We start from the raw sequence: 22031 nt of genomic DNA on the forward strand, positions 1-22031 counted from the left end.
GGGTACTAACTCTCCAGTACCATCCTAAATCAATGGGCCAAAAAAAACTACAAGATTAGCCTCTGTGGTGGGAAAGCTTCAACTTCACTCTTCAGGCCATGCGGAGATCGGAACAGGGCATTAGAATGTGACCAACACAGACTGCTTCCCCACGCTGACTAGGCAGTCTGCACATGGTGGGTGGAAGAAAGGATCCCAAGAAAGCTCAGCCGGATAACCACCAAGACTGAGGTTGCACCCCTTGCAGGTCTCCCATTGCTCAACCCCTTAACAAAACCTCCTTGCTGTCACCATAATAGAGGTTGGTTGACCACAACAGCCATCAGCCAGCACCCATCAAGGATTGTTGAGCTGGGTATTAAAACATACTGGGTGCCCCTAGGAGGAGTTTATGGTAAAATTTAAAAAAGGATGAGATGTTCAGATTAAGAACTCTGATAAAATTACAAAAAGTAGGCTAAACAAAAGCCCCGTTAAGAGTATGGACAATAAAGGGCATCCTCTCCATTCAAAGAATTAACTTTTATTAGCAGCTGGGGCATTAGACTTAACAAAAACATTAAAATCATTAAAGTACCCACCCTAACCCACTTTTAAAAAACAATTTAAATATTAAAACCCTTACACTGTAGAAACAAAATACAAAAGACAAAAACAGAACACTGCAGCTTCCAGTGATCAGGAACACCTCTGCAAAAGAAAACAAAAGAGCTGTGAGCACACTGCAGATCAGGGTTCACCCAGACTTACCAGCTTGAGGCTCCTACATATTCATACTTTTAGCAAAGCCTTTGGCAAATGACACCTTGGCATTACTGCAATAGCATTAACTCTCTCAACTACCCAACCTCACCCTGTCTGATAAAAGACATGCTGGCAGATTAAAGTTCTGGCCACTTGAACACTTACGTTTGTGTCGGGAGGGTCAACTGTGAAGAACCATCATGCAGCTACGGGTGTGACATGGGTTCCTTATCAAAATGACCATGCAGTGGGTCCACCTCTGATAGCGAAGACTGCCTATGATGCTCTACTTCAGCACAGGACCAAGGGGGATCAGATGTTCTTGTTTTAATTATATAAACTGTTGTCACAAGACTAGAAAACTCCCATTTGTTATTTTTGGCAGTCCCATCAAGCCCTAACCTCCTGTGTCAGGTTTACCCACAGAAAAAATGGGTTTAAGGTTAAAAATCAAACCGTTGGAAAGGCTAGTTCAGTGCCCACTGCTGTACTTGTGCATATTTGGGACACATACTTTACAGGACATTTGCCAAGAAAGTCAACATGCAACACAGCACCACAGTCGGGACAATACAAGTGTTTCTTTACACATTTATTGTGCACAAGAGGGTAGAATGTCAATACCTGTTCTGCATGCTTTATGCACTCGTTGTGTTATTGCAGGCTAGCACAGCTTAAGGCTTAGTGACTTCCAACACAAACAGTTTATACATTGCAAAGACTCCTTGGGGCGCATGACCTTGCCCTTTCACATGATCTTTTGCCACAAACCTGCTTGAACCACAGTGAAGCTTCACACAACTGAACTTGCCTTGGAGATTTTAGTGGTGGTTCTTGCTGCACTGAATGATTCAGTTTCACGCTCCAAGTCAATATCCGATTGCCAATTCACACTCCTCAGCAATTCAATTGTTCAGTTTGTTCTAAAGCTGGCTTTGTACCCCACTCAGGAATGGGGTTACCATGGAGTGTCAAAATACTAATATTGAGGATTAAGCAGCATGATCATGCCATCTAGTGGACTATTCAAGTTTAACACCCAGAGAGGCACTCAGGGTTAACTTGCAGAATTCAGAGTAGAAGAGGATCTTGGGGTAAATACCAAGGAGATCAAAATAAGATTAAAATGAAGTGAAATTTAGATTGTCATTTACCCAGAATTCCTGTCTGCTCATTGTTACTTGTGTCTGGATTTTTTCAAGTGGAAACACACTGATGGGCCTAGAGACAAATTGCAACTGCCCACAACTGGCTTAGAAAGCTACAGCTGACTGCTTTTTGCTACAAGGGCTGTCCAGGCAATGTATGAAGAATGGCATTTGAATTTAAGAAATCAGAGTGAAGGCACGAGACCCTGCGGGTGGCACTGTAGGAACACATTTTCTGCTTTAGTTCATAATCCCCATGTACTTGTTCTCCTAGGGAACAGTTAGGATGACCAGTAAATTTATAACTCAAAACACGAGTAACAATGGATAACATTACAAAAGTGAACTGCTCTGATAATTTAAAGTGATTGAAGTTTGTATCTGCAAAACTGTAGACAATTTGTGGGGGACATCACAAGGTCCAGTAACCCAAATGGGGGTGAGGGATACCATCTAAGTGGACTTCCTAGTCAAGATAAGTTGTCTGACAGAAATGGACAAGCTAATCATTCACACATGGCATCGCCCCATACACACCTGTGGTGCTACTCTTCAGCTTTCATATTCTTTAATACCTTCACCAAACAAGGGTGCATCTTTATTTGGGTTTTAAACCCACACATTGCTATTCATTTATATTGTCATTTTTCAGATGTTGCCTTGCTTATTAATGTATCCTTGTCTGAATGACAAGTGATTGAATCAACTGTGGGCAGATTTAGTAACAATAGGAAAAGCCAATAAATAGCAGAAAAGAAATCTAATAGCAAGCAGCACAGAAAGGAGAAAGTCAGTGAGTACACACCATTAACCAAATGTTTCAGCATCCAGGGTCTAGGAACTATCCATAGACACCTGTAGTTCACTCAAGCCCTGGCTAGCAAGACTCCATTGAGTACCAAGGAGCGATGGCACCGACTACAGGCCAATCCATAATTAAATTTGCATATCCCATTTACTCCACGATACCACTTAGATGTGTTAATGCAGTCATGACAGGATATTTGTGAAGTGCTTAGAGAGAAGCCCACCCACACCACTGTTTTGGCATATTGTGCCCCAACTAATTCATTTCCTTGTGTTTGTCACCGTTTTCTCATTCAGTTTAACGTCCTTTTAAAAATGTGCCCGTTTCATAGTTCTATGCCTAAGGGAATAAATAGTTCATGAGTTTTTAACCAAATAACTTGCAGACTATTGAATCAATAGTGGACCAGGGCTTAAGTCAGTGACCACCACTCCCATTTCAGGCTCTGGTGATTTAAGCTTGATGTTCACCAGTGATCTCAGCAAAGAACGACAGCTTGAGAACTATTACCACCATCCATATTCCTGATGAACCCTCCTAGAAGCAGTTTGTGGCCATCACAGCTGTTATGTAATCAGACGAGGATTTACAGACTTGGGTGGGACAAGATGCCTCTGCTTCTCAGTTTAAATAAAGAAAAGTTGGCAGTGCAGACATTGAGGATGATCTTCCAGACATTCTGGGAGCTGTCCTCATTTGGACTTCAGTTCCAGAGAGGCTTCTTTGGAAGGGCTTACAAAAGCGGTGCGAGGAGTATGGAGCTCTATGGGAATCGGACATGGCTAGCAAAGGCAGACCATACAGCACTGATGGAAAGAGTGAGATTGATCAGATGGATGTGCAAGGACTCTCAAGAGTAAGAGGAAGGCAGCTGCCAAGTTAGACTTAGAACCTCAGGTGAAAACTCATATGCTCACAAAACGTGTACAAGCCATTTAAACATCTGCAAGTCGGACATTGACTGGATATTTAGCAACTCCAAGCAGCAGTATAAATTGAACAGAAAGTCCAAATTTGGATTTTGCATTTCAAGGATGTGTCCCTCATTCCAAGGTTAGTCCATCCATTTCCTAAACCACTGGTGTGATGTTCTAATGTCACCACAGCTGAAAATGCCTGGCCAGAGACGCTTAAAAAAGACTGGCCTGTGCACTACTGATGCAATGAATGATTGTACAGATTGAACTTAGCGCTACAGTTACTGGCTCATACAACCCCTGGCAAAAATTACACAATTACTACTCTTGGATGTTTATTCAGCTGCTTTACTTTGTTGCAGAAACAATTTCAGATACAAGAACCATTTTAACAGCTCAACATTCTGGCATTGTAAAACAATTGTAATTAATAGCACATTTTGTTCAAACAAAGAGGAAAAAAAATTATGGAATCGCCTGGTAACATGCACTTCAAGAACATACTTGCACACATCTAAATAGGCCAATGAGTGTGCAGGACAAAGAGTACTTGCACCTTGCTGACAGAAAAGGCCCCAACAAGAGTGGTCAGATGAAACAATGGAAAGGATAATAAAACTCCCTCTAGAAGGTAATTCATCACGGAGTGTGGCAAATGGTGGTTGTGCCCAATCAGCAGTGTCAAAAATTTGGAACAAGTACAAACAAAATGGTAAAGTTGGAAAAGTGACATCTTAGGAATATGCATTTAGGCAAAGAGTCAGGACAAAACTCAAAGCAATATCTAGAAAATGTGATTAAACACACAAAAGGTTACAGTCATGGACTTTGGGTGAAAGTACATTAGTGATGAATCACAAACCTACTGGCTGAACTAGCAAATGTCCACACTTGATATGGGGCTGCATGTCAGGTAAATGACCATAATTACCTTTACAGCAAATGCAAAGGTGTACATTAAAATTTGACTTATTCCAATCAAAAGTACGCTTGGCAATGAAGTTTTCAGGATAATGCTTCTTGACACACAGCAAATAGTGGCAACCTGATCAGGAAAGGCATATCAACTCAATGACAAGGCCAGCAAACAGTCAAGATCTTAAAGGCTGAAATTGGGAGGAGAGGGGGAAAAAAAAAAAAACAAACAAATAGTCCTAAGGCTCCATGCTGCAAAGATCCGTCAACTGCTACACAAAGTTAGAAACCGATTGATGAATTGATTAGTGAAGTCCATGCCACAAAGAATTGACATGGTCATAAAAGCCTCAATGTACAATGAATCCATAATTTCCTCCCCTCTAGGTCTGAACAAAATTGTCCCATTTTTTGAATGCATATTTTACAAAATGTTCAGCTGTTTACATCTGCGTTTTTTTAAAGAACAGCTGTATGAATATTCTGTAAGAGGATTGCAAGTGCAGTCTATTGCAGGTAGGACTTGAGCCTAAACACTACCTACTGTCACTGAGACAACTTTCTGGCTACATTCAGTGCATAGAATAAGCATGGCAAGTAATTCCACGTAAAATGTATCTATTCAAACATTTGTATGAAAACAGACAAGTACTTGTTCAGCCTTTATAACAAGTATTTCTTACTATCATAATTACAAAGTATCTGAGAAAAACCACAGTATAGATTATAAAAAAAATAAAAAAAAAAAAAAGTAAAATCTGTTTAACTGAGATGTGAATTGAACCCCTTTATCAGTTAGTCTATGTACATAAAGGTGTTGTGACTAATCAAAAATGACAAGTGGCCTTTCTGTACATTTTTGGCTGGTGTTTTACATGTTCTTCATAATGCACAATTAAACCTAAACTAGTGACGGAATTAATAGATCTAATTTGATTACAATACAACACCATAGAAACAAAGGGGCTAGGATCAAAAACTCTTCCACACTTCTGGAAAGATGTAGAAGCTGATATTCACTCCATCATAGTATGGTGGTTGCCAACTTGCAAGAGTTCTGTAAGGCTTTACCAATTTGATTTAATAAAAAAAAACCCACACACACACCACATTATATACATATACCCACCCACACACAGTGAAACCTCGGTTCACGAACGTCTCTGAACACGTACAAAACTGTTTACGACCAAAAAGTTGACAAACTTTTGCATCTGTTCACGACCAGACTGTATACGAACAAGCCAGTTTCCCTTTCGGTTTGTGCATGCCGATTTCCGCACGTGTTCAGTCTCTCCCTAGACAGGACAGACTGGACGCATGAGGCCAAAGGCAGTTAGAGAATGCACCAGGCTTGTTTTTAAAGAGACAGATCTGTGCATTGTTTTAACCGCGGATTTAATGAGGACTTTATTGGATTTTAACCTCCACTTCTGTTTACAGCAATCGGTTCGTAATGTGCATTTTTACAATGTTCCTTTTCTTGGTGGTTTATTAAATTATGGATTTTTCAAATGTTAAATTTTCCCTGTGCTTAACTCATTGAAAAGGTTTTTAGCACGCAGTTCATAGCACTACAGTGCAAACTCTTGCAGTGTTAGTTCTCTGTTCAAGGTTTTCTCAGCGTTATTCAATGTTTTTACATTTAGTTTACTATTACACGGTGTATTTCTATGGTATAACTATATTTGTGCTTAAAAATCTTTAAAAAAGATTATACAGCTCGTACGGTCTGGAACAGATTAATTGCATTTACATACAATCCTATGGGGGAAATTACTTCAGTTTTTTAATCTCAAAAAAAAAAAAAAGGAGTACAAAGCATCAAGTAAATGAAACTTGTGGGCTACTGATCAGCTCAGTTAAGTACCAGAGGGAGTTGTTAATCGGTTTCAGTGATTTGATGCATTAGAGGGGCAACAATGAGAACCCCCAAAACAGGAATAAATGGTTTAACAGGTGGTGGGAGGCCACTGACATTTCCCCCCCTCATCTTGTAGCAGGGCTACATAGTAAGTGTTGTCAATGTTAGTACTCTGTGCGTTGTTTCCATCATCCCATTTGCTGTTTGTGTGTCAGTGAATGTCATCCCTGTAAATACAGAGGGATGATGGAAAAAGACCACAGCCCCAAGATGGAAAGCACCCGTTTTCAAACAGTTACATCCGATTCTAACTACTTAAATCAGGAGGGAACAGAGGGGAGAAAGACAGATTCATTTTCACGACCACAAACCATCTTTACCTGCCATTTTCCACATCACACTTTTGTTAACTGGTTTGTTTTTCATTCTGCTGGACTTGCTTTAATTCCCTCATCGCCAGAGACCCCGGGGTTGGACTACATCATCCACCACAAGGTTGTTCCATTTGTTCCGGGAAATACAAAACATCACATGGTGTTGACCAGTCACCCACATTCAGGACAGTAATACTCAGACTCAAGTTCACGACCACTCATTCATTCATTGTTGTTAGCTATGTTACAGGGGCAAAGGAGGGTTTGTTATTGAGAGAGAGAGAGAGAGAGAGAGAGAGAGAGAGAGAGAGAGAGAGAGAGAGAGAGAGAGAGAGAGAGAGAGAGAGAGAGAGAGAGAGAGAGAGAGAGAGAGAGAGAGAGAGAGAGAGAGAGATCTCTATATAGTGCTATCGTGTTGCTTTGGTGGAGGGATATACATATTTTTTTACATGGGGAATGTGCAGTAGCATGTTGTGATCCAATAAATATATTCACTTATGACATATCTGCTTTTGTGCGCTTATGTTTAAACTGTCGATTGTGGGGAAATTCATTTGTTACAGGTACAGCGTGATATTTAGATTCTCCTCAGTAATTTATCCAGGCCACAGGTCTTGGAAGTGTAGCTGTCGGCCGGGAAAGGGGTCGGCTGTTACAATCTGTTGTCACTCGTTTTACATTTGGCTACAGTCAGTGTCACCACAGGTTGCACGAGGCCATACATGGACCCTACAGAGCTGGCAGGGTTATCCTGGAGATGGACTGTCAGCCACATCAATACGTGCCATTGCCAGAAGGTTTGCTGTGTCTCCCAGCACAGTCTCAAGGGCATGGAGGAGATTCCAGAAGACAGCAGTTACTCAAGAGCTGGACAGGACCCCTTGTAGAAGGCCATCAGCATCTGCTTCTTTGGGTGAGGAACAGGATGAGCACTATCAGAGCCTACAAAATGACCTCCACAAGGGATGTCACTGGTGTGAATGTCTGACAAAACAGACTTCATGAGGATGGCCCGAGGTCCTCTTGTGGGCCCTGTGCTCCCGGCCTGGCACGGTGGCACTTAAAAGGCATTTGCCATACAATAGCAAAACTGGCAGGTCCACCACTGGCGCCTTGTGCTTTTCACAGATGAGCAGGTTCACCTGGAGCACGTGACAGACGTGAAAGGGTCGTCAAGCATGACTGGGATGGTATATCTGGGGAGGTGTATCCATGGAGGAATGCGGACCTCTACAGGCTAGACAGCAGTACCTCGACTGCCATTAGGTATCAAGATGAAATCCTTGGACCCATTGTCAGACCCTATGCTGGTGCATGACAATGTCCAGCCTCATGTGGAGAGAGTATGCAGGCAGTTCCTGGAGGAGGAAGGAACCAATATCACTGACTGGGCTCCATGCTCACCTGGCCCAAATCCAAAAACACTTCTGGGTGGGACATTGTTTGTCCATCTGATGCCACCAGGTTGCACTTCAGACTGTCCAGGAGCTCAGTGATGTCCTTGTCCAGATCTGGGAGGATATCCCCAGACACCATCTGTTGTCTCATTAGAATGCACAGACATTGTCCGGCATGCATACAAGCATTTTGAGGCCACACAACTATTGAATACGATTGAGTTGCTGCAATGAAACGTCAGCAAAATGGCCTGCCACATTTTCCACTTTGAATTCAGCCCTCTAGGTTATTTTCATTTCCAAACAACTTGGCATACTTTCATTCCTAACATTACCTAGTCCATATCAGTATAGATAATCCAATGCGATTCTCTGCGAGATACGAGTTTTCAAAAAGTTTTTGGACCAGTTTATTTCAAAACATAAAATATATCATGTAATGGATATCTTGCCTCAAGGGGCCTGGAGTTGCCTCGAAAGCTTGCATATTGTACTCTTTAGTTTGCCAATAAAAGGTGCTATTTTGCTTGACTTTTTACTACATTTATGGTTAACATGGTACAACACCCTAGAACTATAGTACAAGTCTGGAAGGTACAGAAGGCGACAAGATCAATGCCTACTTACAGTTCTTCCAAGGAAGTACCCGGGGAGCTCGTATGCCAGGGGCCACGGTGACCTCAGAAGAACTAGTCTGCAAACTGGGAACAAGAGGTACCAGGGTCCATTACATTAAATTACCAGAAGAACCTTGCATACAGGAGAGAGAAAAAAAAAAAAAAAAAAAAGAGGGGGAGAAGGGAAAAAAAAAACACACAACTTACCCCTTATTCAGGGAATTTGTCTCGCCCCAAAAGAATGGCTTAACAGGATTTAGATCAGCTTCTAAAAAAATAAAATAAAAATAAAAAATTAACTCCTGCGTTTTAGTCAACACCTCTACACTGTGTGGTTTGTTGCTAATTTTGTACAAAAGCCACACAAGCCTGGCTTTTATTTGAAATGGAGATTAGCTTCTATACCAGATTTGTATTTAGTATTGCAGATCTGAACTCATACTTTGCATGTAATGCTGTTGGAACATTGAGCTTTTACAGTATACTACATACAACTTGTAAGATTTATTAAAGCTTTATTTCGGTCGGGTTTAGAATTTAGATAAAGGACTCTGAGCTCAGAACTCGTGTGGGAAATGTTCTACTGTATATCCGAAAGGGCAGGCAGGTACAAATGACCTCATTTAGATTATTCTTCATTAGATAGTACCCCAAGACTGTCAAATTTTGGAAGAAAAAAACTTATAGTACCATTGTTTATTAGAATGTATATTGTAGCATTGGCACAGAGCACCACAAAGGTGGAATGTGCTACTCTTTACATGGCTCATCTCTGGCAGATGTAACTTGTTTGAGCACCACTGAAATATATTTAAGCTTAGAGAAAGTGACCTGTGTGTATGCTTGTAAGAATATGTAAAACGGAGGCTTGGGACTTGTTACTTTTGGGTGAACATGAAACAATCTTACTTCAGGAACTTATTCTTCAAGCTTTGACTGATGCAGTATCTTGCATAAGGGAAGGTTTAACAAAAAAGGCCCTGCCAGGGAGACATAACTGCAACAGTCATTAAATGACCACCAACTTTTATTAAGTGATTTACTAACAATGACTCATGTAAACAGTGCTTCTCAAAGCACTTGCCCCAAACCTCAGACTGACCTCTGCATGCAAGAGAAACTGCCAAAGACCACTCTCAGACTTTGCAACCTACAGATAGGCCCTGTATGCTGAAGCATCATGGCTGGTTTAAGAAACCAAAGCCATAGGCATCTAAAATGAAGCATGTGACCCTGATTTGAATCATTCAGGATGTAGGTTTTCATATCTAACATTTACACCTGGTTTTTCCTTCAAATAAACTAAATGATTGAAATAGTTGTGTATGGCTGTGCTAAGGTGGTCCCGTTTTCTGACAAGTCGCAAAGTTCAATGATTTTTAACAAATTATGTGGATTAGGTATCCTAATGTCAGGGGTTGTGATTAGACTGTGTAGCCCTTTCAAAGGGTAACGATTGGGATACAAAAGCCTGGCAGGAGTAGTGGTTGGTCTTTTGCAGGGGTGTTCTGAAGTGTAGCCCTTTCAAGATAAGCAATCTTGAGACTGAGCAATACGTAAGGGAATCCCAGCAGGCAAGCCTCCTGAGCAGAATGGCCGAGGTAACTTGGCCAAAGTGGAGATATTCTTGCTTTGCATTTGTTAGACAATTAATCCAATGGGGTAATTCACATACTCCAGCAGCAGCATAGTGATAAATATTAATGAGCGATATAATGCAGGTATAACGGACAATAACTTTGTATAATGTTAATGTTTAACCCCCGGGTGGAATTGAATTGTTATTTATCAGTGCAGAGTTAATGTTGGATAGGTAACTTTTGCAGGATGTGTGAATCAAGGCTAGCAGTTTTAGCATTTCCAGAACTAACATATCAACCAATATGAAAAACCTTGAGGTTAAAGTGCCTTTTCTAGACACTTACACCACAGAGCACACTGTACCTGCAATCAGTGAAGAGCTCTATACAAAAAAATAAATTGTACTGACCAAGTTTGACAGGAATCTAGCACTTCACCTAGATCAGGGACAGGCAAAGTTGTTCTGTAGGGCCACAGTGGCTGCAAGTTTGTTCCAATCCAATTGCTTAAGCACTCATTGCTCGAGTAACTTCTGCTTCATTTTAGTTGTCTTGCTTGTTTAGTTGTATCCTTTGTTTTAAATTGCTCCTCATTAGCAATAAGAGGCAAGTGACAACAATCTCCCCATTAAGCTTGCTTCCATTTACAACTGTATTTAAGACAAATAGTACATAATACACATGGAAGTGGAGAAATAGGACTGAATTACTCATTTTAATCCTTGGGGTAGGGGTGGAAAAATCTAGGATATGAGGATGACCTGACAAATTTAAAGCACTAACAAGCCATGAAATTGGAAAAAAGCTAGTTTTCTAAATAACAGTTGGAACAAAAACAAAACTGCTGCCACTGCAGCCCTCCAGGGCCAACTTTACCTACCCCTGACCCAGTTGGTTCTTTTATCAAGTAGAAATCAAAGCCAGAGTGATGTGGCGGTGGCCAAGATTCTGCACTGGTATCTGGATTGCTGGTTCAAAGTCCATTAATACCAGAAGGTATCCTATACCGTTGGGTCCTTGAGCAAGACTAAACCTGAAAATTGCTCCAGGGGAACTGAACAGCTGATCCAGCATTCTGACCACTAAAGACCATACAAAAATAATTTCATTTTATTCTTATACAGATAGAATATGTATATCTCAAAAAGTGCTGCAGCCCAAGCACAGATCTCTGGGATAAAACTTACCAAGTTCAACATAACCCTTTGATTCATCCGTTTGAGCCAATTACCCACCTACATAGTGTTGCTACCTCGCTTAATTCCAGCATACTATTGAAACCACCTTCCCCATGTGAAATCATATTGTCTAGAACAGTGTTAGCCATGTGTTGGTCAATCTTTCCTAATGGTTTCCATTAAATTTACCTGTAATGCATGTAGTACTAGGTTGTTGTACCGTGTTAGCCATTATGAATGTAGAGAAAAGCCAAGCAAAATGACACCTTTTATTGGCTAACTAAAAAGATTACAATATGCAAGCTTTCGAGGCTACTCCGGCCCCTTCTTCAGGCTTGCCTGAAGGGGCCGGAGTTGCCTCGAAAGCTTGCATATTGTAATCTTTTTAGTTAGCCAATAAAAGGTGTCATTTTGCTTGGCTTTTCCCTGTAATGCATGTTAAGTTTACTGACCTACAGCCGGATCACCCTTTTCATACAATGAAAATCACTTCTAGCCTGCAGCCTTTAGGAATTTCTACAGTGTGCAGAGATTGTAAAATGGGGTAAGGTTTTATGTTTGCACTAACATTAAGCACTCTGGGATAAGCTAGCATTACAAAAAAAAAAAGTCATAAAAATGACCTAAAGGGAAAAACCACAGCAGTGGAGCAACCAACTTGGTACCCATTTCACCCAAAAAGGTACTTAATCCTCCAAATTGAATATTGATAAACAGCTTTAGGAAATGTTTGGTATGAAGAGCAGTTTTGAAGACAAAGAAAGGAGATCCATGCTATGACCCAAACTTGAGGCAACCATTCCGGTTTCTGAAAATACCCAATGCTCTGTGCACTCATTGCCCCAGCATGCACAGAACATTTGATGACCACCTGTCCATTTCCCATCCACACAAAAAAGCTATTAAGTAGCATCCAAGCAAATTCTTTGCCAACTCAGAAGTATAGAAGGATAAAACTCAATCCATATAATCGCACATTAGCACTCAATATAAGCCTCTGAACACCGATAGTGTCAGCCCAAAATGCAATTCTGAATGTTTATGCATTGTTAAATGCAGAGTTTCTCCATGTATGTAATGTTTGTATTAATACAGGGTTAAAATTAAATGTTTGAAATTAAAAATCCTGCTTCAATCCCTCTCATGAGAAAGCAGGCATTAAACAAACGAACATATGTAGCATGTATGTTAACTCATGCCCAACTGTCAGTTTGGGACTTGTCACCCTAGTTTTTTTCACTTCATTCTTCTAGTGCATCTGTGAAAAAGTATAACTGCCCAAATAAAGTTCCAAATGGTCAAATTAAACTTGCTGAAGAGACAAGAAAAAACCCTCAACCACCACAATGGATTTTCAGGACCAAGTTTCAAATCCAGACATTACCTTGATCCCAGTCCTCTTCACAAGGTGGAGCTTGCCAGTTACTCACAGAAATTGGCTGCCATCTGGAATTCATACTTGGGGTATCAGCTAAAGAAACAGGAGGCAGCTTTTAAAGTCATCATCACTACTGTGTAGATACTTTTGCCTACAATATAGCATTTAGGCTAGGGGTACACAGCTTCCCTTGAACATTCACCACATTCTTTTGATATCCACCAGCAGGAGATAATGCTAGTTTCTTTTCAGAGGAAGCGGATCTCTGCTGGCTTCATAACATAGCATTAAACATGCAGGTAGAAATTTAAGTAAATTATAGAATGGGGAGAGCTTTAATGTTGCTTGCAGGGCAGAAAATCTGCATTGTCAGGTCTGATCTAGCCCACACTTTACAAGCTGTGCACCCCTGCTTTTCACAGGACTTCCAGTACAACAGGCTTACAGTCATCATGTGTAACAACAACACGATCTTCACAGTTGGCAATGTGGCTGCTAAGCTCGTGTTTCTGGACAAGATGTCTTGCATTGAAGGGGCAGGACTTTAGCTGCTTTGCCAGCTCTGGATGGTTCTGTAACAAGAAGTTCTAGTCAGAATGGAGAAGGGACAATGAAAAGTTTAAATTGTTTAAAAAAAAAAAAAAAGGGGAAAAAAAGTTACCTTGCCACATTTTATGAGGTGATATGGAAAACGGATGGCTCTGATCTGATGGCTTTTATCATACGGACACTGCTGCAATGCCTCTGGATCCCAGGGGTCAGCATCTAAGGAAAACGGTATTCAAAATGATCAGAATCACAAGTCATAGGGCAGGTGTATACTTCACATGATGCATGCTCCTGTGGACACTACTGCTATACAACCAGTGCACGGTTTACATGCGTGTACTTTACATACATCAGGAAGATTCCACCAGGTGGCAGTGGTATCCCCACAGTGAGAAAATGTTCAGCTTTGCTGTGCGGGGAGTGGCCTGAAACATCCACTAAACTTGCATGTCTTTGTAAGGAAACCAATGCACACTTTGAAAAAAGCAGGAAAAAACATGCAAACTCCAGGCATGCGACTCCCTACTGATCTGCCACCATACCATCCACACATTTAATAGTGTTGATTAGTTAAATGAAGTTAACAATTTCTGTAAAATGCAATATACATACTTGAAAGCATTTCAACATGAAAGTCTAAGGATTCTAAGGCCTTGTTCACACGGGCGCTAAGTTTTTGGATAAATGAACTTGCTCTGAACGTCCTAGACGTTTATGTTGCATTTTGTGGTGGCGATCGATTGACTTCTACACCGGCGTTCGTTTGTCTCTGTCTAACGCCAGCCTGCAGCCCAAATTGTAGATTGTGTGTTAACCTGTGGAGGCAGTGTCAGGAACTGGATAGGAAAGCCCTTGTTTTATTAGAGGTGCCTCCTTTCAATATGGACCATTTTGCTATGTTAGATATTAATCTTCTTGTTTTAAAAATACTCGTAATATGGCGACGTAGGGAGAGAAAAAATCGCCGCTACCTCTGACTGCACAACATCGGGTTAAAGCAGTGCTTCTCAATTATTTTCTGTCATGCCCCCCCTAGGAAGAAAACCTCTCACGCCCCCCGCGCGACTATATAAATAGTATCATTTGTCTATAAAATTGTTATAAGTACACCTCTGCATAACACTGTATCCTTAACGTATAAGAGAATAAAAAAAGAAAGAAATATGGACCAATTTACAACAAATAGCTTTATTAAATGTAACAGAAAAGATTTAAAGTGCATTCTAAATTCAAAAAAAATTTAAAAGAAAAATAAAAAAGCATGTTCCCCAAGGTCAAATGCGACCCCCTTGACGGAGCCACGGGGGCACGCCCCACTATTTGAGAAACACTGGGTTAAAGGAAGTTTTTTTGTGCTTTATGAAGAAATGCGAAAATTTCCACGCAAGTTTTTTTAATTACTGTCGGATGTCGGTTTCCACTTTTGATTGTCTGCTGCAGCTGGTGCAATGCCACATTGCACGCTGATCAACCAATATGCGACTTGGTGTTAGCCCCGAAGAGAGACTACTTGTCACTTTGAGGTAAGGAAACAGTAGTCGAGTGTGCGCTTACACCGGTGTTATGCACTGAAATGCCCCCGCCATGGATTGCCCCCCCTACATAATCGTTATCAAAAATTTATATTAGAACATAATAGGTTCATGGTTTACAAGTTACATGAGACAATAAAATAAAATAAGCAATATGAAAATATATATGTTGTATATGAAAACAAAAATATTTTTTTCATATGCAACATGTGTAAACTTATATACTGTATATCCGGTCCTCCAAAGCGTAAAATAAACGCGCAGAAAACGAACTAGAAGCGGTTTCCTTGCGTTTGTTGGGTTTTGAACGCCAAGAAAAAGCTGCATGCAACGTTTTTGATGCCGTATAAACGCTGCCGGACAAACGCACGTCACCAAAGCCCGTGTGAACACTCATTGACTCCGTGTAGAAAACACTCTGCGCTTGATACGCGCTCACCGGACGCTACGAACGCAAAAAACGCTCGATTTTAACGCCCGTGTGAACAAGGCCTAAATGTGCAGAGAGCGGACATATCAAATTTAGTGTATGGGGCAATTGTTGCCTGCAACTGCTATCAGCTCAGAAGCATGTAGTGATTAACTGGGTCAGTTTTAAGATGTTTGATGGTCTACTTTAATCAGTTTGTCATGTCATTACAGTGGAAATCGAGATTAAAGCAGATATTTCCACTTTAATTACAAAACATTTTCACCGTGTCCAATTTTTTTCTGTGATTCAAACACAACTTCTGGTCATTCTGATGCTGTTGTGAAGGTACATTTTTTTTTTTTTTTATTAAAAAGACAGCACAGAAGATGGTATGCAAAACCTTTAAAAATGTCTTATACTGAGAAATATGCAACACTCATATGACAGCATTTCGCTTCACGACAAAACCATTCAAACATGGAAGCACATTGACCCTGGAGGACCTGCAAAGTGGTTTGTTGTCACATGCTAATAGTAAATAACGACCAATGCCATGCTCCAACTTGAACATACTGCACCACACACTTTGATGGTACTTCAACTTGTGCCTGCATCATGTTCATTTCTGAGGATGTGCTCAGAGGATGCATAAAATGAATGCTGGGAACACATGGCATCCATGATGCATTCATGTATACATTCTGAGCATGAAGCATAAAACCAGTCCTTAAGCATCACAGAAAACTGACCTAAAATTTTCCAAGTAGTCTCATGGAGGCAAACAATAGTTTAATGTACAATTATACTAACTGCACTCCTGTTGGTTCAAATTTCTTCCACACGCTGAGGTCTTTAAAAGGACGGCTCACTTACAAACAGCTCATATCAGCCACCCACTTGTGGTCAATTGTTCCAAAGGCAAAAGGTGTGCCATATCAAAGAGCCGTCTTAAAAGTACATAATTTTGGATATACGTTTGGAGGAAACAATTTACTCTGGCAGAGAAATTTTTGAATGTCCACTTTAAAAGTTGCAAAGTAAAAACAACAAGTCATGAACACACTGGGCAGTGTCGTTTCAGGTACATAAATGTGATTGGGCAGATCTGATCCAGAGAAGGTGGAGGCTTAAGGTAAGGGGACAGTATTTAAACACTCACTAGAATCAGAGATAGCAGGGATGTTTTGTGCCATGATCCTCTACAGGAACCTGGAGAGGGAAGAAAAAAAAAGTCAAACTACAAGATCCAACACCCACACAGATTTTACACCAACCTCTCCCCAACTCAGTCATGCACTACACCGATAAAGATTTACATTCACATTTCATACAAACACTTTAATACAATTTCTCCCAATTAAAAATGACAAGTGTGAAAATGAAAAAGTACACTAATAAGGCATTAAACATGCATAATCACAAATCTTTAATTTTTTGGTTCAACAATGCAGATAACAGCTTTATTCAACACAGGATTATGGTATCCCAAACAAATTAAGCTATTCACAATATGCACGTTTTTTGCACACAATTAATCAATCTCAGCTTTTAAATGCCTGATTTTACCAAGTTTGTCACTTATGAATATATTTCTTTGGGTATATTTTAAGCTCATATGCATATATTAGCAACTGCAGCAGGTAGGTATTGACTGGAGAATGAAGTGGTGGAACTCTGTTCTGTGGAGCCGAGCAACTGCACAGCAGGACTGATGGCACACAATACCCTTTGTTTTAGCACAAGAATACACTTCAACCTGTTTAAGCATTGAATTTAACAGTTTAGTAATTTGTTTTAAATCAGTTTTAAACAAAATCCAGAAATTAGCGAGCTCATTCAGTTTCACTCCTTTTTATTTGAAAAGATGACCCCTGGAAATTTGTGGCTTCAACACACTTAATTGCCATTTCTTTAAAATGTTTATGGGTGGGATAACTGGGATTAAACCTTAACCAGCAAAACAAATTCATTGACACCACACAAAGGAAGAATGCTCAAGGACAACGATGTGGGAAGGGACACGAGAACAGTGCCACAGCAATGCTTTTAGCTGGCATAATCGAGTATTAAGGCTGGACTTCTGCTCTAGCTAACCTGGGCCACAGAAAACAAATCATTTGCATTTTCTTCCACCGTTACTTCACACTTCAATTGAAAACAAAGCCATTTAATGCACTAATACAGACATTCAATAAATTCTATAACTGAGCAGAACAGTGACAAATCAGTTTGTGAAGGTCATTTGGCAATGGCACAATACAATCATGCAATTAGAGTTGGTCGTGTCCATCATATTGAAGAGGTAAAGTTTATTGGCGGTTTAACAAGATTCTACAAAACAGGCTGTTTTTTGCATTTTACAAATTAAAGCGGCAGAGGGGCTAGACCTGGAAACTCCCTCTCATACATGTTCTGTATGTAGATCACTTGGGCCAACATGGTTCATTTATGCATACTGTGTAGTCTGTAGTCAGGACCACACCTTACCAAAAACTGTTTCCACAGCCCTGGCTCAAGATAAGCGGAGGTGGGAACTCACAACAGTAGATATATCCACAGCTAAGACACCAAGGTCTGAAAAAGGAAACTTCCCTATAATCTCATAGGGTCTTAATGTTTTGAAAATACAGTGAATTATGCTCACTGGCAAAATAATCATGTTTACTACAATTCAGAGGAGCAAGAGCATAACCTGGCAGCACTGGGCACAATGAAGGAAAAGAGCAAGAACAGGTTTGCAGTTTATCACAGAAGCAACTCACACACAGACCAATGTGGCAATGTCACTTGTGCACTATAGTGTCATCTAAGCCATGAATGACATTACATAGCACCTTTCCCATGCTCAAGCTACTTATTTCAAAACTGAAACTAACTACATTCATACTTACAACCTTAAAACTACAGAAACATTACTCTGATAGGAGTATGGAAGGGGAAAAAAAATTATGTAGAATGTTTATTACTTTACTGATACATCCCCATAGCAGACTGTGGCTTTTTGATTAAATGTGGAAATCTCTACATGCAAAGCTTTATCCTAGCAGAACTGCTGATCAAGGTGGGGAATGAAAATATGAATGTTGTATAAACTTAGGATAAATGTTTGTAAGTCCCTATGGATAAGTGTCTGCCAAGCAAATTAAATAACTATCCATTGAAAAACACGGTTTCACCATTTTGAAATGAACACTAAATTTAAATGAGACCACCACATTAGATATGCTAATAAAAAACCCTCAGAAGGTCAAGTTTCTCATTGAACAGAAGTCCAAGATCAATGCCTCGATACAAAGTTGTTAAAGGATCTTTAGTTACCAAGTGTAACTTATCATGACCCTTTGACAGCTGAAATAAGCAGATCTCGATTTAGGCACTTCATGGAAATCACACTTGCTTTTTACACAGGGAACAAGATGAAACGGTGTCGAAAGGTGACAAATCCTTAGTCCTTGACCCATTTCTTCAACATTAATGGTGTAAATGCATTTGTTATTTTTGTGATGAAGTTTCCAGATGGTGAAATCCTATCCATCTGCCAAGACTACTGCTGGACAGAAGTGATAAGTTTTCAAATTGTCCACCCAAAAAAAAAAACACAAACTGAAGGCAATGAAAATCACTAGAAGTGTTAGGAAGAAATCTGCTCAACATTAACGGCCAGTCAGACTGTCCCAAATACTACATGTTTGGATGGCTTAGTCCACTGCACATGGCAATGACCAGAAGAATGTTACTGCTTGTGTGCCAAATAAAAACCTGTGCAATCAGTTATGTTACACCTACATACAGTATATGGATTAAGCTCATTTAAGTGGAGCTGTACTCTTTAGGGCTTTGTAGTACTAGGGTGTTGTACCATGTTAGCCATTATGAGTGTAGAGAAAAACCAAGCAAACTGACCTTTTATTGGCCAACTAAAAGGATTACAATATGCAAGCTTTCAAGGCAACTCAGCCCCCTTCAGTGTGAATGTTTGTGAAGTTGATACACTTCTGCTGACCAATCTGTTACTGGCAACAAGAAATGCTACTGTGGCTTCTTTATACCAATAGCAATAAGCCCAGAGAACAACTCACTGGGTCTGACAGCCATTTAGTCATTTTGGTGTGTACTTCTGGGAGGTTGGTTATTCATAGGGTATTTAACTTAGCCTCTATAATAAGCAATATGTTCACTTGGGAGAAAAAAATGCCACCATAGGCAAAATATTAAAATAAAAAGTGAAGGGGTTATTGAAATGATTCAAAGTTTACATAATCATGTTGCTCTATGTTGGAATGTCAGGTTAATCTGTGTTGCAGCAGTCTGGCATTGCACCATGTAAATAAGCAGCTTGAGTGTCAGCACGCTTACCAAACTAGGGCAGCAACAGCAAAACAGTCCTTTCAATCCCCAAAAATTAGCCAAGAGCAACAAACAGGGAATCCATTTTAATTTTTGGCACACATTTGAGACCTAAAGGGTTAAATCTTGGACATTTAAAATTTGAGCACAAGCAGGTGAAGCTACTTGGCTAGAGAGTTTGACAGCATTTAACCCACAACCTCAGGATTTGAAGTCCAAAACCTAAACCACACCACATTAGCCACCTTAACATTTAGTTCCGTTATCAGAACCAAGAAATTAACACATACTTAATAGCATGGAGTCTGCATAGGTGTGCATGGGTTTGCTCCGGTCTCCTCCCACAGACCAATGACATGAAGGTTAGGCAGAAAAAGGATGCTAAAAACTGATTATGCATGTTCGATCTCACCTAAACTACATTAATAGTTTATAAAATATTTAAATAAAAAGCCCAAGAAAGTGGACTCAGAAAGTATTTCCCCACTGTTACATCCTTATACTAAAATCGTTTCAATTCACATTTCAACTTGACACCAAAAACCCCAGAATTTCAAAGCAAAAAACGGGATTTAAAAAAAATTGAAAACGTTAATAAAAAACTTTGACCCGACTATTCAGACCCTTTGGCTTGGGTGCACCCCACTCTTGGCACTCACCGAGAGGTTCCTATACCTTGCTTGGAATCCACCTGTGGTTAAGTCAGGTGACTTGACCGGTTTAGTAAAAGTACACACCTGTGTATGGAAGGTCCTACAGGGAACCAAAAACCTATCCATGAGATCCGAGGAAACGACTGTTCTAGATCTGTGACTCGATTGTAGAGCTTCGAGACAGAAGAAAAATAATTTCTACAAGATTGAAGAGTCCTAAGCGCACAATAACCTTCATAATTCTTAAATGAAATGTCAGGTTGCTAAAAAAAAAAAAAATTGGTTAAACACATAAGCTAAAACTGCAGCCAGCCACTGGGCGCAATTAATGGGCGACCATTCCCAAGCAGTGGGAAATTGAGGCCGTCAGTCAATTTGTCTCGACTAATTTACGAGACCAATCGGGGATTTTTTGAGCGGCAGGCTCCTCGGCAAAAAGGCGCATATTCCCCACAGGCGCTTTTCAGACTACAGTACACTTTCAGTCGCATTTCATGTTCACGCAAATCGGAGACGCCAGGCATCAACTCAATCAGTATAAATCTTATTCAGAAGTATCTCTCCGTAAAAACATTACGCGTGTATTAAATCAGCAAAGACGGTTTTCTTTATTTTGTGAAGAAAACTACGACAAAACCCAAGGGTTACGCTTAAAAAAAAAATGGAGGTTTGGGGACACCTTTAGAAAGGTGTATGACCCGGCCACATTAACCTCTAAACAAACCCAACGAAGCAAAGCATTTTGATCGATATGTGAAGCACGCCCAGACTTGGGCATTTACCTTTTTACTTTCATTTCCAATAATTTTAGAATTACAAGCCTTCAATACCAACTAGCCCAAACAAATTCTAAAATACTATTCAAGAAATTAAAAAATTAGGCGGGAAACTCCACATCTTGCACTGGCAGATTGTACTTTCCAGCACCCTACTAACCTTGCTTTCATAAAGACATTGAATAAAATGAAAACACTTAATACGATGCAATCCCACGAGGAAGATAATACGGCAGCCTCGCTGGTTCCTGGACTTGCGTTCGAGCCCGCCTGCTCTTGTTGGTCTCCAGAAGTTTCTTCATTAGATTCGAAGACTAATAAAACCTTAGAAAAATTTCCCCTTGGGATTAAGAAGTTATCTAAAAACACTGTTGACTAAATCGACATTAGTAACTAAACTGTTAGCCCAAAGTTAATCCTGCACGAACGAGCGCATTTTTTGGAAAGTTCGCGAAGACAGGAATAACTCGGCACTCTTCAAAGATATCAAGAGCGGTATCGCCAGAAAGAAACTTTTCACTCGAAATCCTTTTTGTCCTTCAGAGAATAGGGAAAACAGACAACTTTATTATTTTTGCCATTTCCACATACTCTTTGCAGCGTTACGCTAGCGAAGTACTTCGAATTGGACTGTAAAACCGCGCCATCAAACCAATATGTGTTACACTTTACTGATAGCGCGCCACCGTACTGCGGTTTTACTTACCCACTTCGTGCGCGTAGCTTCCAAACTGAAATAAAACAACCAGGATAAAATTGAATTCTAGCCAAACCACCTCGTGGACTCCTACGCAACTGTGTTTGGTCTGACACTGTTAAGACAAATGAAAAGCGAAACCCCG

At 40.2% G+C, this 22031-nt stretch overlaps 1 protein-coding gene across 1 annotated transcript; it reads right to left on the reverse strand.

Moving 5' to 3' along the window:
* Positions 1 to 503: 503 nt before the first annotated feature.
* Positions 504 to 22026, reverse strand: LOC120524903 (gametocyte-specific factor 1-like). Its single transcript, XM_039746748.1, has 8 exons — positions 21896 to 22026; positions 16573 to 16622; positions 13582 to 13685; positions 13366 to 13492; positions 12927 to 13013; positions 8992 to 9052; positions 8795 to 8868; positions 504 to 690 (listed from the first exon to the last, which is right to left on the reverse strand). Coding segments are annotated over exons 2-8 (489 nt in total). The 5' UTR covers positions 16607 to 16622; positions 21896 to 22026; the 3' UTR covers positions 504 to 688.
* Positions 22027 to 22031: the final 5 nt, after the last annotated feature.

This window comes from Polypterus senegalus, chromosome 3, assembly GCF_016835505.1.
Source record: "Polypterus senegalus isolate Bchr_013 chromosome 3, ASM1683550v1, whole genome shotgun sequence".
Lineage (NCBI taxonomy): Eukaryota > Metazoa > Chordata > Cladistia > Polypteriformes > Polypteridae > Polypterus > Polypterus senegalus.

Excerpts from the sequence above, each read along its gene's own strand:
- LOC120524903 (XM_039746748.1), bottom strand. The coding sequence starts at position 16,606 with ATGGCACAAAACATCCCTGCTATCTCTGATTCTA. Across the intron at positions 13,493-13,581 it reads ACCTCATAAAATGTGGCAAG|AACCATCCAGAGCTGGCAAA; the intron begins GTAACTTTTTTT and ends TTCTTGTTACAG. Across the intron at positions 9,053-12,926 it reads TGAAGAGGACTGGGATCAAG|AAGCTGATCTAAATCCTGTT; the intron begins GTAATGTCTGGA and ends TTATTTTTTTAG.